The sequence below is a fragment of the Nerophis ophidion genome, linkage group LG25 (assembly GCF_033978795.1).
Source record: "Nerophis ophidion isolate RoL-2023_Sa linkage group LG25, RoL_Noph_v1.0, whole genome shotgun sequence".
NCBI classification, from domain to species: domain Eukaryota; kingdom Metazoa; phylum Chordata; class Actinopteri; order Syngnathiformes; family Syngnathidae; genus Nerophis; species Nerophis ophidion.
The window spans coordinates 15732613-15751894 of record NC_084635.1 but is presented as its reverse complement, the minus strand read 5'-3'; the positions used below and the strand labels follow the sequence as shown (position 1 = coordinate 15751894).

The following is a 19282-nucleotide window of genomic DNA, read 5'->3' as shown; positions in this document are numbered from 1 at the left end:
TCCACGTCTGCATTATTGATAAATAGACAGACAACACATATACTCCGCTGCTTCACAGACCCCTGGATGTAGCCGGCAAAGTATTCCCATGCTAGCTAGACGGTCTAGCAAGCACGCGTCATTCAGTCCAAAACGGCCCGATCTATCCACATTCAGAATTGTCTGGCGGTCGTAAGTGATCCCGGAGTGACCACGCTGTAAGCCAGCCATGAAATTTGCAGAATTGTCCGGTATTTTTGCCGAATGTTCCATCTTTACCAAGAGCCCCTCGACGCCGAAGCTTTTCCGGGCGACGCCATCTTGTTAAGAAAAGGCGTTAACAAAATAAAAGCATGTAAACAACATACGCAAATGTGCGATAAAATAATTGTCGGCGTTAATAGATTGATGAGTTAACGCATAATTAACGCATTAATTTGCCCACCCCTAATATATATATATATATATATGTATATACGCCGTCAGTGTGTGAATGGGCGAATGTGGAAATACTGTCAAAACACTTTGGGCTCCTTAAAAAAATGGGGCAGAAAAGCGCTATACAAGTACAACCCATTTACCATATATATATATATATATATATATATATATATATATATATATATATATATATACATATATATATACATATATATATATATATATATATATATATATACATATATATATATATATATATATATATATATATATATATACATATATATACATATATATATATATATATATATATATATATATATATATATATATATATATATATATATATATATACATGTATATATATATACATATATACATACATATATATATATATATATATACATATATATATATATACATATATACATACATATATATATACATATATATATATATATATGTATATAATATATATATATATATATATGTATATATATATATACATATATATATATATATATATATATATTAATAATATATATATATATATATATATGTATATATATATATATATACTATATGTATATATATATATACATATATATATATATATATATATATATACATATATATATATATATATGTATATATATATGTATGTATATATATGTATATATATATATATGTATATATATATATACATACATATATAATATACATATATATATATATATATGTAGAGGGATATTGAGTCTAAGTTACGAAAGTTTGCTGGTAATGAGTTCCAAAGATAAGGGGCAGAGCGGCTGAAAGCTCGGGCACCCATGGTGGACACTTTAAATAAGGGGACAGTGAGATGAATGGATGAAGAAGATCTTAGGGAACGTGAGGGCGTGGCGACATGGAGCAGGTCAGAGAGATATGAAGGAGAGAGGTAATGGAAGGCTTTGAAAGTGGGGAGAATTATTTTAAAGTGGACACGGTGTTTGATGGGTAGCCAGTGGAGTTGCTGCAGAACAGGGGTGATGTGCTGGGTTGAAGGGGTTCTGGTGATTATCTGGGTTGCAGAGTTCTGGAGAGGCTGAGGTTTGTAAAGTGAGGGAGACCAAACAGGAGAGTTGCAGTAGTCCAGGCGAGAGGTGACCTGGCTATGGCAGCAGTATGTGGGGTCAGGGATGGGCGAAGTCGATTAACGTTTCGTAGATGAAAATAAGCAGACCTGGTAATGTTGTTTATGTGGGCTTGAAAGGAGAGCGTGCTGTCCACAGGATGATACTCGGACTCTTGACTTGGGAGGAGGGAGAGACAGAGGAATTGCAGAGAGTAACGGACAAGCTGTTGGTTTTGACGAGAATGTTTTTTGTACCTACGAGTAGGATTTCGGTTTTATCACTATTGAGTTGAAGGATAATGGATGAGAACCACTGCTTGAGTTCACTGATGCAGTCTGTAAGGGAGGAAGGAGGAAGAGAAGCAGTTGGTTTGGTTGAGATGTAGAGCTTGGTGTATGTATGTATGTATATATATATGTGTGTATATACATATGTATGTGTATATATACAGTATGTATGTATATATCTGTAAAAATATATATGCATGTATATGGATACTATAAATGTATATATATATATTTGTGTATATGTATATACACACACATATATACATATATATATGTATATATATTTACATATATATATATATATATGTATATATATATATATACATATGTACATATATAAGTAAACATTGATTGATTGATTGATACGTACATACATACACATATACGACAGATTTCATGCATAGGACTCTATTTTTTTTAACACACAATTGTAAACAGACACACAGATTTGTTTTACCGAAGCACCCAAATCTAAACACAGACACATTTTTTTTTTTTTATACACACAACTGTAAACACATTCACATGTGAACATGCAGTATTTTTACACATACACACAAATTGGCTTTACACGAGCACACACATCTAAACACAGACCCATAACACCGACAGTTTTTTGTCTTATTTTACAAAAATATATATATTATATTTATATAAATTTTTACACATACACAGATGTAAACAGACACACACATTTGTCTTGCACTCAAATCCAAACACAGACACACAGATCTTAATGGATAGATTTGTTTAACACACAAAAAAATGTTTTTTTTACAAAAAAAATGTAAAAACTGATTTTTTTTTACACAAACACAAGTGTAAACGGCTTTGTTTGACACAAGCACACAAATCTACACAGTCCATAACCTTTCTCCACGCACAAATGTAAACAAAACTTTTTCCACACACAAATGTAAAAATGTAGAAGCATTTAAGTCTCACCTTAAAACTCATCCGTATACTCTAGCCTTTAAATAGACCTCCTTTTTAGACCAGTTGATCTGCCGCTTCTTTCCTTTCTCCGATGTCCCCCCCTCCCTTGTTGAGGGTGTCCGGTCCGATGAAGTACTGGCTGTCCAGAGTCGAGACCCAGGATGGACCGCTCGCCTGTATCGATTGGGGATATCTCTACGCTGCTGATCCGCCTCCGCTTGAGATGGTCTCCTGTGGACGGGACTCTCGCTGCTGTGTTGGAGCCACTATGGATTGAACTTTCACAGTATCATGTTAGACCCGCTCGACATCCATTGCTTTCGGTCCCCTAGAGGGGGGGGGGGGTTGCCCACATCTGAGGTCCTCTCCAAGGTTTCTCATAGTCAGCATTGTCACTGGCGTCCCACTGGATGTGAATTCTCCCTGCCCACTGGGTGTGAGTTTTCCTTGCCCTTTTGTGGGTTCTTCCGAGGATTTTGTAGTCTTAATGATTTGTGCAGTCCTTTGAGACATTTGTGATTTGGGGCTATATAAATAAACATTGATTGATAAACATTTTTTTCCACAGCTTTACACACAGACCAAAAATTTTTTTCCAACACATGCACACCTTTTTTTTTTATATACGCACTTGCGCGCATACACACACATCCAAACACGGACGCACAATATTTATTAATTCTTACACCCACACATCTAATAAACACAGTCACCCAATTTAGAACAGGCAGATACTCTATGGTTGCACACACACAAAAATGTGCATTTACAAATTATTTAACTTTGAAAATACTTCCATAGTCCTTACTTTCTTTCAGTGGTGCGCCGCCTTCTCGATGAGCCTGCACCTGGCAAGAAAGACGTCACACTTACATTAAAGACACCACACAACATGTAGAAGTCAGAGTGTATGATAAATGTTTCTGTAAACATTATATCGGCAGTATTATGTGAACAGATGTGCAAATTGCTTTCAAGAAACTTAGACTTAGACAAACTTTATTGATCTACAATGGATATTGTTAATGGTAAATGGGTAACTGTATTTCCTTGAATTGCCGCCGGGGCGCTAATTGATTTAAAACCTCTTCTCACTCCGGCGTTTACCAAAGGCATGCCGTAAATTTAGGCCTGCGCTTGTAAATTTGACTGTGATGTAAGGATACCATCATGAAAAGGACATATATTAAAAAAAAAACATTATGGTCTTACCTTTACTTATAAGTGAAGTCCATGCGCAGCTCCTTCTGATCAAAAGCATCGATAACTTGTTCATAGAAGTCTTCCTTATTTTTCTTCAGTTTCAAAAGTCTCTCTGTCTCGATGGAGATCTTCCTTTATTACCTACTGCTTTGATTGAAACTCCAGTTTAGAAAACTGTTTCATTTTAGATATGTAATCCTCCATGTTAAAAGTGCAAGCCAGAGGAAAAACTAAACGGTCACTGCTCACTCTTGCTGCTTGTTGTCACTTCTTCTGCAGCTGAGTAGTCGCAAGAAGGATCACTAGCGTCCTCTACCACCAGGAGCCGGGAGTCAAATAATGACTCATATTTGACACACGCAGCTACGGTATATTATAAAACATGGCTGCTTACTGTTCTTTTTAGCATATTCAATAGCTTGGACCTTAAATCCTACTGAATAGCTCTTAATCTTTTTCCCTTTATGCGATTTCAAATTATTGAAATCAGTCTCCTCCATTTTGAAAATGATGAAGTGAAGTGAATTATATTTATCCAGCGCTTTTTCTCTAGTGACTCAAAGCGCTTTACATAGTGAAACCCAATATCTAATGTTTAGAAGAACACAGGGTGGCACTGGGAGCAGGTGGGTAAAGTTTCTTGCCCAAGGACACAACAGCAGTGACTAAGAAGGCAGAAGCAGGGATTGAACCTGCAACCCTCAAGTTGCTGGCACGGCCGCTCTACCAAACGAGCTATACGGCCCCCGACAGGAGAAATGTCACAAGTGACGTGACGAGTTTGACCTGGCAGAAATTGTAGGCACATGCTAATTAATTTGCGAAACGAGTTTGACCCGGCGGAATTTCTAGACATGCGCTAATAAAAATAATATTTTGCGAAACGAGTTTGACCCGGCGGAATTTCTATACATGCGCTAATAAAAACAATATTTTGCAAAACGAGTTTGACCCGGCATTAATACTGAGCTGGCGGTAAGGCTTAGCATGCGCAAAGTATTTTGCGAAACGAGTTTGACCCGGCAGTAATTCAAGGCAGGCGCATACTATATACCCGGCGGCAATTTAAGGAAATACAGTATACTTGTATAGCGCTTTTCTACCTTTAAGGTACTCAAAGCGCTTTGACACTATTTCCACATTCACCCAATCACACACTGATGGCAGTGGCTGCCATGCAAGGCCCTAACCATGACCCATCTGAGGAAGGATGAAGTGTCTTGCTCAAGGACAGGACGGACGTGACGAGGTTGGTAGAAGGTGGGGACTGAACCAGGAACCCTCATGTTGCTCTCCCAAAATACACCAGACCGTCCCCAGTTCTTGAATCGAACTCTGTGGGAATGAAGCTGAAGGAGCCTGTTGGAGTATGAACTCAATTGTCTGGTAGGAGTGGGTGGACTGGATTATCCATGACGGTAAGCAGTTTTTCCATTGTCTTCCTGTCGCTCACTGACACAAACGCCTCCAACTGCGTGCCAAAAGTTTGGCCGGCTTTCAAGATCAGTTTGTCAATCCGGTTTAAGTCCTTTTTGCTGGTGCTGCTCCCCCAACAAAGCACTGCAAAGTACAGGGCACTGGTCACGACATTCTGAAAAAAGATCTCCAACAGCTTGCTGCACACATTAAAGACCTACTGAAACCCACCACGCAGTCTGATAGTTTATATATCAATGATGAAATATTAACATTGCAACACATGCCAATACGGCCTTTTTAGTTTACTAAATTGCAATTTTGAATTTCCCGCGAAGTGTCGTGTTGAAAACGTCGCGGTATGATGACGCGTGTGATAACGCTTGCGTTTGACGTTTCGGGTTGTAGCGGACATTGTTTTCCAGCCCGATCCAAGCTATAAGTAGTCTGCTTTAATCGCATAATTACACAGTATTCTGGACATCTGTGTTGCTGAATCTTTTGCAATTTGTTCAATTAATAATGGAGAAGTCAAAGTAGAAAGATGGAGGTGGGAAGCTTTTAGCCTTTAGCCACACAAACACACGGTGTTTCCTTGTTGAAAATTCCCGGAGGTGAAGCTTTACTATCGATCAGAGCGGTCAAGCGAATATGGATCATGACCACATGTCAACCGGCAAGTTTCGGTGAGAAAATTGTGGTAATAAGTTGGCTCTTACCCTTACCGTGCGTCCTCCCACACAGACACTTGGCGGCCAACACACCCGTGGCCACACCCCTCTGACTTTCAGGTACCGTATAATCTCACTAAAATAGGCAGATAAGGGACTTTCCAGAATTATCCTAGTAAATGTGTCTAATAACATCTGAATCGCCTTTTTTTTTCTTTTTTCTAGTCCTTCACTCTCAATATCCTCATCCATGAATCTTTCATCCTCACTCAAATTAATGGGGAAATTGTCGCTTTCTTGGTGCTGGTGGCCATGATTGTAAACAATGTGAGGATTTGAGGAGCTCTACAACCCGTGACATCACGCACACATTGTCTGCTTCTCCCGGTACAGGCAAGGCTTTTTTATTAGCGACCAAAAGTTGCAAACTTTATCGTCGATGTTCTCTACTTAAATCCTTTCAGCAAAAATATGGCAATATCGCAAAATGATCAAGTATGACACATAGAATGGACCTGCTATCCCCGTTTGAATAAGAAAATCTCATTTCAGTAGGCCTTTAAAGGACCTAAGCTTCCGTTGAAAAAAAATAGTCTGCTCATGCTCTTCTTGTAAACCGCATTGCAGTTGTCCTTCAAGTCCAGTCTGTTGTTCAAGCGGACTGTTACCGTCGGAATAATGTGAATTATATTTATATAGCGCTTTTTCTCTAGTGACTCAAAGCGCTTTTACATAGTGAAACCCAACACTTTAAGACCAATGTCTTGAAAAAATATATCACTCTTGAATTAACATTGTAGTTAATACTATGATTAATGTTAATTAAAAATTAAACATGAGATATAAATAATAATAAAAGTACAATTGTTTGTATATATTGTATATATAATTAGTGCAAAGGTCTATATGTACACAGGGATATTTCACATGCCTGTACTGTGTATAAAATTGAACTACGTTCAAGTTGTTCATAATGTGTATTTATAATACGTTGTGCAAAGGACATTTTATAATTTTCGGAAGTTTATTTTGTATTTGAAATTGTTTATAGGGTTAGGCGCAATAAGTGTTTAACTTCAGCCTAAACCCTTTCGGTCTGTAACATTTTTTATTTTCAATCTATGAATGTACAACTTTTTATTTTCAATCTATGAATGTACAACTGTTTGTTTGCTTTGTTGACCATTGACTGAAGAACAATAAACTTGAAGAACAAAAAAGAAAATTCAAACCAGTGTGGGTGGCACTGGGAGCAGGTGGGTAAAGCGTCTTGCCCAAGGACACAACGGCAGTGACTAGGATGGCAGAAGCGGGAATCGAACCTGCAACCCTCAAGTTGCTGGCACGGCCGCTCTACCAACCGAGCTAAACCGCCCCAGTTAATCAGAAAAATATGCCACTTCACTTGGATTCCAGGGACATCAACCAAAAATAATAACAAAATACAGCAGTTTCAGCATAAATACATTAGACACTTAGACCAGAAGCTTAGGAAAATGCTTTTATTTATTTTTGCAATAAAAAAAAAAAAAAGTACTTTTAAAGCACAATGTTGTACTTTGTGTGTATAAACACCTCTATACCTTCTTACACTAAAGAAAAATAATAAAAATGGTAGCATTTGCACATTGTGCTTCGACTGGACATTTGTACAACCACTACGGGTGTCCTGTGGCGGACGTAACCAAAGTAAACGTTTTATTGCATAAATTACTTTTGACCGCGAGCGGAGGGAAAAGCACTGCATATGAAAACAAAGAAAGTTACATTGTCTCTTAGCAGCTTTCATAACGCACAAGTTGCACCTCACATCGCGGAAATAATAATGAAGCTGAAATAAAGTCAACTAAAACAATGGAACTTGTGCTTTTGTCTAAAGAGCAAAATGACTACCAACCCACCACACGACCTAAAATGAAAGTAGAAAAAAAAAAAAGTGTGCACAAAAATCGGTTGATATTGTAGCTGCACCTAAATGCTAATCTCTGGTTGCACACAGCCCCCTTTTTACAGAAACTTTGACCCATCTCCCCCCTCTCTAAAATCTACACTACCATTAGTACTAAAAAGGCAAAGTCACAAGGTGACTGAAGCTCATATAATGCTGAATCTGTTCAAAAATATACATGTAATATTCTCTGATGAGTGACTTTGGTATAAACAAAACTGAACTTCCTGTGTGCACTTTCAGCTACGGTGAAAACCATGGAAAAACATGAATGAATTACGCAGAAATTGCAAAAAAAACCCCACAGAATTGGAGTACTAACATTCTTAGAATAGAACCTAACACTGTGGTTTAGTCGAGGTCACCAATATGACATTTGACCCGTTTCCTTAAACATCTTATAACAGGCCTGGGGGAATTAAGGCCCGGGGGCCCGTTAAGCTTTTCAATCTGGCCCGCCGAACATTCCCAAATAATTTTTTTAGATCTTTAAGATAGAAAGTGTAGCTCCCATTATGATCTGCAATCATGTTTTCTAACGACTGTAAGTATTCAACTATACTAAGTCTTTCAATGGTTGGAATAAGCGCTTCTGGATGATATAATAGTAACAATGGTCATCTAATTAGTTACTATGGTCATCTAATTAGTTACAATGGTCATCTAATTAGTTACTATGGTCATCTAATTAGTTACTATGGTCATCTAATTAGTTACTATGGTCATCTAATTAGTTACTATGGTCATCTAATTAGTTACTATGGGCATCTAATTAGTTACTATGGTAATCTACGTCACAGAAGCTTAGACGAGGCACCTAGCCGTGTGGGCGGGGAGCGTTTCTACAGACGCGGAAGGAGATTTTCACAACAAAGTTCTAAAGCTTAGTGATGTATCAGATTGTAGGTGGGTTTATTTTGTACCCTTCGCGTTCATATTTCACTGTGTGTCGCATTTTTGTTGCGTTTCACTTGATTGTAAAATGTGTCTATGTGAAAGGATGTGTGACGTTCATTTGTTGTCAATATTCAGTGTTTTACCCTTCATAGAAAAATGTCAAATTACATTACGTTTTTTTTAAGGTGGTCTGTCATAACGTTTTTGGCATTCAATCAGACATTATGGTGAGGTTTTGTACTAGTGTTCATAAATATAGATATACCGGCCCCCCAGACACATTTTTTTCTGTAAATGTGGCCCCCGAGTCAAAATAAATGCCCAGACTTGTCTTATAATGACAAGGATGAATTTGGTCAATCTTGGTTATATGTCAACAATGAAATGATTTTAACTTTCTTTACCTATCATAATTATTTTTAAATTGTGCCCTAGCAGGTCAATCTTGGTTATATATCAACAATGAAATTATTCAAACTTTCATTACCTATCATAATCCATCCATCCATTTTCTACCGCTTATTCCCTTTTGGGGTGGCGGGGGGGCGCTGGCGCCTATCTCAGCTACAATCGGGCGGAAGGCGGGGTACACCCTGGACAAGTCGCCATCTCATCGCAGTACCTATCATAATGATTTTTAAAATTGTATTTAAAATACCGTATTTCCTTGAATTGCTGCCGGGCATATAGTATGCGCCTGTCTTGAATTACTGCCGGGTCAAACTCGCTTCCCAAAATAATTAGCGCATGCTTACTATTACCGCCTGGTCAAACTTGTGACGTCACGACTGACACTACCTGTCATCATTTTCAAAACTGAGGAGGCTGATTTCAATACCGGTAATTCGAAATTGCATAAAGGGAAGAAGATTAAGAGCTATTCAGTAAGATTTAAGGTTCAAGCTTACATCACATTAAAATTTTTACTCCATACCTTTGGTAAGTGCCAGAGTGAGAAGAGGTTTTAAAATAATTAGCGCATGCTTACTTTTACCGCATGCCTTTGGTAAGCGCAGGAGTGAGATGAGGTTTTAAATTAATTAGCGCCCTGGCGGCAATTCAAGGAAATACGGTAGGTTGAAAACTGGACATTTTGAGCAGGAAGCTAATATCACCGTTTTCAATTCAACAGTTGAAGGACAGCTGTTTTTGGAAAGGTTCTTAAATATCAATATCAAGATATATTGCACATATTCTTCATCCCCATAATATCGCTTCCACTGTACAGCGGCACCTTGGTTTTCATACACCCTTTTAGACAAAAGTATTTGCCAACATTTTTGGTTTTTGTATACTGGCCTGATAATCATACGAATAAACTACTCTGTTTGCATGTGCATCATTTCACATAATCCAGTGCCCAAACAAGGAATCCCTGTTTTGTTTTTTAAAACTGAGTATGACAAAAGAATACAAATACACTGTGGGGCCCAAAAAAGTTGCGAGTGCTAGCACTGTGATAGTTTTCTGCATGTCAAACTTTTAGGGGTGCTCCAAAAATTGATTGACAACCAAACCTGCTCAGTGGCCTTGTGGTTAGTGTCCGTCCTAAGATCGGTAGGTCGGGAGTTCAAACCCCGACCGAGTCATACCAAAGACTATAAAAATGGGACCATTTTCCTCCCTGCTTGGCACTCAGCATCAAGGGTTGGAATTGAGGGTTAAATCACTAAAATGATTCCCGAGCGCTGCCACCGCTGCTGCTCACTGCTCCCCTCACCTCCTAGAGGGTGGAACAAGGGGATGGGTCAAATGCAGAGGCTAATTCCACCACACCTGATGTGTGTGTGTGACTATCAGTGGTACTTTAACTTTAATTGCAATTCATATTTACTCTGATTAGGATAAACATTTAAAACAATTGTTTAAAAAAACATTTTTTTTTTTTAGAATCCATTTTCAGATTAAAAACAATGAACAGCTATTACTGACTTTGTTATTGATACTGCTGCTTTAATAAATTTTTGCTTAACTAGTACTAAATGTTTTTAGTATTGTATTTGTATGTCTTTTCAAGTGCGTGTACATTTCTTAGAAGTATTGTAATGTTAGAACTGGGTTGGGGTTGGAGTGTTACCTTTATCCATCCATCCATTTTCTACCGCTTATTCCCTTTAGGGGTTGCGGGGGGCGCTGGTGCCTATCTCAGCTACAATCGGGCGGAAGGCGGGGTACACCCTGGAAAAGTTGCTACCTCATCGCAGGGCCAACACAGATAGACAACATTCACAGTCACATTCATTTGATTGATTAATTATGTGATTTTGGTAAATAAAAAAATATAAAAAACTTTAGGCCCACACTGTGTGCAAGTTGTACACCAGCAGCCAAGAGGAACTTTTGTAACCTGATTAAAACTATATACCAAATATATTACCAGAATCAGATATCCATCGTTAGTGTCAGGCTTGTCCCTGACAGTTTCACTGTGTTTTAGTTTTTTCCTCTGCATTTGTCTTTGTTTCCTCTGTGTGTAGTGCTTCCTGTCAGCGCTCTTATTTTGTTGGTTTCCTGTCTTTCTCCCTGAGTGCTGTGTCCCCTCAGCTGCGGCTGATTGGCACCTGGCCACACCTGGTGTCAATCAGCCCGCTCCTGTTTAGACCTGTTTTCTCCTCCAGTCTGCGCTGGATTATTGTCGCTTCTGTATTGTCGTGTCGTGTCAATATCAGTTCTACCTGTCGTTCCTACTGGGCTTGTCATTGCAGCGTAGCGGTAAGCTACGTTCGTTAGATGTTTGTAGCTTACTGTTTTTTGTTCCCCGCTTCCAGTTTGTTTTCATATTACAAGTACGACTTCTGTTTTCCTGCTCGTTACCCGCTAGCTTCCGCGCTAGGCCCTTTTGTTTTTGCTAGTTTCCATGCTAAGCTCCTTTTGTTTTCTAGCTCCCATCCTAGCTCTTTTAGTTTGTTATCCACCCAGGGCGCGTTTTTTGTTAGTACCCTTTTTGTTTGTTCTTGTCCTAGTATTTTAATTAAATCATGTTTACCAGCAAAATGCCTGCCTCCTTCTCTGCATCCTGGGGTTCGTCACAAACTAACTCTGACAGTTAGATGCCCAAAGATTCCTCTAAAAACCACAACTATAATCAATTACAGTCTGGAAGAGATTGGATTGACATTATTTCTGAAGGAAAAAAATTGCTTTGGTCTTTGTACAATTGATCCAACAAAAACCAAGGTAGCACTGTATCATGATATTATAGTTATCGCAATACTATTGTAACCCAAGGGACTCGGACTGCACACAATACTACGCCGTTGTCATCTTACTTTACATATATCTGTACGCAGTTTTGTTCTGATGGTCAAGACAATTCCGATGCGCATAATAAAACATTCACTTTCTGACTTCCTTCCTGCTGAAAGCAGACTGACCCCGATTACTGGCTCCTCTGCTTCCATTGAGGATATTTGCGCTACATCAACTCAAAGCCTCTCAATTGTTCTGCTGACTCACGCATTACCACGGGCAAGCTCTCCTGACTAGAAGATGGTTTATTGGCAAGCTTCCGTCTTATCATACTGGGCTAGGCTTGTTCAAAAAGATTAAGGTTAATGCACCAAGGAAAAACTTAAGTCTGTCAACAATTCACCTCAGGCTTAATGTTTGTTTTTTTTATATAATGTTGAAATCATAGTAAGCCTTTGCTGCCCACATTGTATTGCATGGACAGAAAACATTTCTATCAACCAACAACACCCGCCTCCACAAACTGGCACCAACACACTTAAGGACCATATTGTCCTGTTTGAGATTAAGCAAAAGTGCTTCGGTCGGGAATGAAGGCGGGCTCATTACTAATGAAGCAAACTTTTTTTTTGGTGGGGGGGCTGTGTGAAAATTGTGGAGTGTCGGGTTTTCCTAACATTCGTGCATGTCACGGAAATCCATGAAAAAAGAGAACACTTAAAATTAAAAAAGGCTGCATTCATCCAGGCAGTGACGTAGTGTGTGTATGCACGCTACAACAGCTTCTTCTTCCTGACTGGTTTTGAATAATAATCTGTAGATAATATTTATGTTTACCTATTATGATGCTATTTGTGATGTTAAGAGTTATGTTTAGTGCAAATGTTCGCGAAGCCATGACAGATGGGTGTAAACAGCTGTTTGTGTGCATGTCCTTACGCAGGGGTGTGTGACATCTGAAATTAACTGTCAAACCAATTAAATCATATGATAGACTCTACATCAAGGGTCACCAACGCGGTGCCCGCGGGCACCAGGTAGCCCGTAAGGACCAGATGATTCGCCCGCTGGCCTGTTCTAAAAATAGCTCAAATTGCTGCCTGTATTTTTTAAATTTTATTTATTTACTAGCAAGCTGGTCTCACTTTGCTTGACATTTTTAATTCTAAGAGAGACAAAACTCAAATAGAATTTGAAAATTTGAGAAAATAATTTAAAAACTTGGTATTCACTTGTTTAAATAAATTCATTTATTTATTTTTACTTTGCTTCTTATAACTTTCAGAAAGACAATTTTAGAGAAAAAATACAACCTTAAAAATTATTTTAGGATTTTTAAACACATATACATTTTTACCTTTTAAATTCCTTCCTCTTCTTTCCTGACAATTTAAATCTGTGTTCAAGTTTTTTTTTTTTTATTGTAAAGAATAATAAATACATTTTAATTTAATTCTTCATTTTAGCTTCTGTTTTTTCGACAAAGAATATTTGGGAAATATTTCTTCAAACTTATTATGATTTAAAATTCCCAAAAATTATTCTGGCAAATCTAGAAAATCTGTAGAATCAAATTTAAATCTTATTTCAAAGTCTTTTGAATTTCTTTTAAAATTTTTGTTCTGGAAAATCTAGAAGAAAAAATTATTTGTCTTTGTTAGAAATATAGCTTGGTCTGATTTGTTATATATTCTAACAAAGTGCAGATTGGATTTTAACCTATTTAAAACATGTCATCAAAATTCTAAAATTAATCCTAATCAGGAAAAATTACTAATGATGTTCCATTAATTTTATTTTTAATTTTTTCAAAGAGATGCAAATTAGTTAGTTTTTAACTTCATATTTTTCGGTTGAATTTTTTTTTAATTGTAAAGAGTCGAAATTGAAGATAAACTATGTTTCAAAATTAAATTTTAATTTTTTTTCGTGTTTCCCCCTTTTTTTAAACCGTTCAATTAAGTGTTTTTTTCATCATTTATTCTCCACAAAAAACATTCCGTAAAAGGAAAACAAATGTACGACGGAATGACAGACAGAAATACCCATTTTTTAAATATATATATACATATAGATTTATTTATTAGAAGGTAAATTGAGCAAATTGGCTATTTCTGGCAATTTATTTAAGTGTGTATCAAACTGGTAGCCCTTCGCATTAATCAGTACCCAAGAAGTAGCTCTTGGTTTCAAAAAGGTTGGTGACCCCTGCTCTACGTTATACATAGTACAGGCCAAAAGTTTGAACACACCTTCTCATTCAATGGGTTTTCTTTATTTTCATAACTATTTGCATTGTAGGTTGTCACTGAAGGCATCGAAACTATAAATGAACACGTGGAGTTATGTTCGTAACAAAAAAAAGGTGATATAACTGAAAATATGTTTTATATTCTAGTTTCTTCAAAATAGGCACCCTTTTGCTCTGATTACTGTTTTGTACATTCTTGGCATTCTCTTGATGAGCTTCAAGAGGTTCACCTGAAAGGGTTTTCACTTCACAGGTGTCATAGTTTTGATGCCTTCAGTGACAATGTAAATAGTCATGAAAATAAAAAAATGCATTGAAATGAGAAGGTGCGTCCAAACTTTCTGCCTGTACTGTATGTAATTTCTATTAAATAGTGACATAGCCCCCCGCGACCCCAAAAGGGAATAAGCGGTAGAAAATGGATGGATGGATAATCCAAATGCAATGAACATCTGTTAGTCCAGGTCATCCAAACTCAAATGATATGCGCACAGTCCCCCTCTGCTGTGGTCGAACTCTCAAGACATTGATGAGCAATTTGTATTTTGATCGTTAATTTAGAACTGTGTTTTGGTCCTTTTATCCCTATCTCAACGGATATTTCCGTGTGTCTCCATTGAAGGGGCCAGAATAGATTTGATAGTTTTCTGGAAGTTTCTTTTGTCATTTTTCCTGTGTGGCGTACACAGTATCCAGACTTCAAGTGCAATACAATGTTTCACCTTGGATTTATTCCAGCCTAGGAAACAAATACAAGCAAAAGTAATTAAGCGGATGAGAGACTACGCAAATAGGCCAGATTTGATAGGGAACCTCATTTTTAAGGTTGCTCCATTGAGAGTGCGCATCATGCATGAAGGCGCAGAGTAACAAGACTTGAGTCACAGTTACGCACCTTTTTTCACTTAAGCAAATTGTAGAATAGAACCCTGAAAGACTATTTGCAAAGTAGTGTCTTGCCGGCTTTGATAATGGAAATTAAATACTAAAGAGCTGGTTTGCAAGATTAATTCACCCCTATGTTATCTGTCCATTTTGTGCAGGCACAATAAGCTGTTTGTCAACTTAAATAATATTAACAACTGACGATGCATCGCACGTGTCTCTTATTACTGCCGGGAAGGGATCCATACGTGTGAGAGGAAGGGGAGGGTTACTCATTTTGCAATGCAGTCTGCTTAAAATGATGGAAAACTTGTCTAAATAGCACCAGACGTGGTTGAAGTTGGAATTGCTACAAAACACATTTTAAGATATTTAACCCTTGGGTGGCTTAAGTGGGTAGTGCAACCCCCCAATTTGTCATGTTTCATGTGTCGGGTAAACTGAAAAAAAAAAAAAAATCCCCTAATACTGTATAGTAAGTAAGTGTATTCACCTTAAGACCCAAAACATTTGATACATCCATTAAGTGGTCTCCAGAAAGGCAAACACCTGCTTTACTAAGTCTGCATTTTTTAGCTTATCTGTCAATGTTAGCATACAGCTAACTAAATTCTAGACAGACTATAGGAAATAAGGTTTAAAAAAGATGTGTGTGGGATTGCGATGCATTCGATATAATATTTACAGTGTTGTCATTATGAGATGAAATGGGGGAAAATACAGCTGAATCCCAATCGATACCCTTCAAATGTGGTGTGCTTTACCAATTACAGTAGCACCTGGACTGAAAAGCGGGATCACGCGTGTTGGCAGCTTGGCGAAGCAATTTGGCGCATCACTCCTAGCCCTCACCGCTTTGAAGCAGAATGAGTCTAACGCCAGCCAAGAATAATATCTAAACGGTGGACATTTATCCATGAAAATATGGAAAAGCAGCTCGATAGAGATACTGTAGAAGTCCTCTCTCCAAGGTAAATGTACATTATTCATAAATTACCTCATAAGGTAATTTGGAGTACATTCTATACTACAACTTTTTCATTTTTAAAACTCATTGTACACGTTAAAAATGTGCTGTTTTGTGGGGTCAAGCACCAATTAAATGTATCTAAATTCATTTCAATAAGAGATGTTGATTTGGGGTACAACTGTTTGGAGTTAAAGGGGAACTTCACTTTTTTGAGGGGGGGATTTTGCTTATCGTTCACAATCATTTTGAAATACATGACGGATGCATTTTTTTTGGATGCATTCTAAATTCTGAATAAAACGTAAATAAAAGTCTGCTTATAAGGTAGCCAATGGGAGGTCCTTGATTTCACCAATAAAATAGAGAAAAAAAAAAAAAAATTCATTCAATTAATTGGCCAAAAATACTCCATTTACATCTTGTGACTTGAATATTAACCAAGTATTGGTGATATTGTTATAAGCGCTAACACAGACAAACTTTTTATGGCGGCGCCGTGATTACAAAGATTTTGTGCAATGTCGACATGATTGATTGGTGAGGTGTGTCCTCGCTTCTTTGCTTCTTGGAAATGTATTCTAGATGACAAATCATGCATTTCACCTCGACAGAAGAAGGCTGACGAGGTATTCCGACAAGTTGGAACACTTTGGCAGCCGAATGGGGATCCGAGAAATTGTGAGTAAATCACTAAAAGACACGAGGATTATGAGTCATTCTTCATCCAAACAGGAATATACCGGTAACAAGAATTTATCAGTCGGCATTCTAACGACAGCATACATTGCACAGTAAGAGATTTTTAATTATGTTTGTCGACTTTCATGAAGTCTGCAGTGTGTAATAATCAGTGATGCTGTAAATTAAAAAAAGTGAACATTTTGACGCTTTTTTTTTTTTTTTAATTAATGCATCGCATATGCTTTAAATGATCAAAATACGGGGCAACATAATGGAAGAGGGAGTAATGCGTCTGCCTCACAATACCAAGGTCCTGAGTTCAATCCCGGGCTAGGGATCTTTCTGTGTGGAGTTTGCATGTTCTCCCCGTGACTGCGTGGGTTCCCTCTGGGTACTCCGGCTTTTTCACACTTCCAAAAACATGCACCTGGGGATAGGTTGACTGACAACACTAAATCGGCCCTAGAGTTTGGATGCGAGTGTGAATGTTGTCTGTCTATCTGTGTTGGCCCTGCGATGACGATGAGGTGGCGACTTGTCCAGGGTGTACACCGCCTTCCGCCTGATTGTAGCTGAGATAGACACCAGCGCCCCCCGTGCACCAAAAGGGAATAAGCGGTAGAAATAGATGGATGGATGGATCAAAATAAATCAAAATACGTAAATATTAAATGATAATATAAATGTGATTTTTTCTACATTACATATATACTTACATCATGTATATAACACCTTAATGGATGTGTTTGGATGATGGCAGAATAGAGCAACTACTAAAAGCTCCATTGTAAGTGGACTTTTGATCACATTTAGTTCATATCTAGAATGAATAAAACAACCCTCCGTTGTCATGTCTTTTATAATGATTGTGAACTTTGGGCAAAATGTTTTTAAAAAGTGCAGTTTCCCTTAAAAGCTCCATCACAAAACCACGCTTGTAAGTTAAGGTACTACCGTACTAGATTTAAAAAAAGCACAACACAGAAGGGTCTTTCCTGGGAACCAAAAAAAAAAAAAACTTGTATGTCGTAAACTAAGTCTGTGCATCATTACAAATACTAGCTGAAGAAAACTATGTGTGCTACTATCAGTGCTTGAGAGAACAAAACACCTGCAACAGAGCACACAAGGTCTGTATTTCTAAGAGGCCTTCAGCTACGCCAAACCCATTCTGAGGATTGTAAACCTCCACTCCAACACCTACAGGCATACAATATATGCTTCCTTTTCACATTCAGTCAACCATCCAGTCACACAAAGAGTATTCACCCTCTTGTCGCTCTAGTTGTGCTTGGCACGGATTCCTTTCAAGTAGCCTTTCCAGCGCTTTACCACTTCCTTAAAGATGGGCGAGCTATCGATGGATGCCAGCAGCTGCAGCTGGTTAATGTGCGTGGTGTGATAGTCCCAGCGAGCCAAATTGGGCGCAGTGCCCAACATGAAGTGGCGCAGGTCATAAATACTCCCTGACCCGGTGTCAAAGAGCGGCAGCATGGCTTTCAGAGACTCCATGCCGCGGCTTAACAGCTGCCCGGCTTCCCTGCCGAGCTTCTCGCCAGCTGTCTCGCTCAAGTCGTAGAGTCCCAGCAGGGAATATATGAAGCCGTTGAGGACAAAGGAACTGGGTGAGGTGGGATACTCTTCATACCAGTCATATTTGTTCATAAATACAGCTTTGACCCCATGCTGCGCTGAGGGAACCTTATAGGGTCCCACTGCCTTGAGTGCAGCATTGAGGTAAGCCTGGTCCTTGGTGAGGAGATAGGCTCTCACCAGGGTGGACATGGCCTGGCCCTGGGCCATGGCCGAGTACCAGCCCGGGTCTAGTGGCCGGAAGCCCTCGCCCAATTTCCGCGTGACCATGATGGGCCAACCGCCTCGTTCGTCCTGGTTGCGTCGCAGCCAGTCGCTGGCAGCAAAGAAGGCGGCCATGTGGGCTGTGGTGGAGATCGTGATGTTGTCAACAAAGCCCCGCCCATGTAGTAGTAGTCGCACAACTCGCCTGGGCATGATCTAGGGGAGAAATCAAAACCAGTTTAGTAAGTACAGCGCACTCAAAAAGTATTCACAGCATTTCACTTTTTTCACATTTTTAATGTGACAGCCTTATTCTAGAATGGAATAAAATCATTTTAGTCCACACGTTTTTTTAAGAGATTTTGGCAAATTTATAAAAAAAATAGAAATCATATGTTCATAACCTTTCACAGCTTTTCCTAAATACTTTGGCAGCAATTACAGCCACAAGTCACATCAAATACGATGCCAAAAGCGTGGCACACCTATCTTTGAGAAGATTCCCCCCTTCCTTTTTGCAGCACCTCTCAAGCTCCATCAGGTTGGATGCAAAGCTTCGGTGGGCATCCATTTTCAGATCTCTTCAGGGAAAATTGTGGCAGTAAAGAAACAGGTC

General features: G+C 38.4%; 1 protein-coding gene across 5 annotated transcripts in view; it reads right to left on the bottom strand.

Annotated features, from left to right (window-relative positions):
• Positions 1 to 1167: 1167 nt before the first annotated feature.
• glceb (glucuronic acid epimerase b) overlaps positions 1168 to 19282 on the bottom strand; it is an 83275-nt gene continuing 65160 nt past the window's right edge. Inside the window, exons 6-8 of one of the 5 annotated variants that reach the window (XR_009804292.1) lie at positions 18139 to 18882; positions 2768 to 3606; positions 1168 to 1870 (exon numbers count right to left, since the gene is read on the bottom strand). Coding sequence is in view for 3 of the 5 variants with exons in the window: in XM_061887444.1 (XP_061743428.1) it covers positions 18151 to 18882 (732 nt within the window). In the remaining 2 variants the exon portion in view is untranslated. Of the gene's footprint in view, positions 1871 to 2268; positions 3607 to 3661; positions 5522 to 7536; positions 18883 to 19282 lie in introns of those variants that run through there. The other 4 variants (XM_061887444.1, XM_061887445.1, XR_009804291.1 and 1 more) reach the window with 4 other exon arrangements.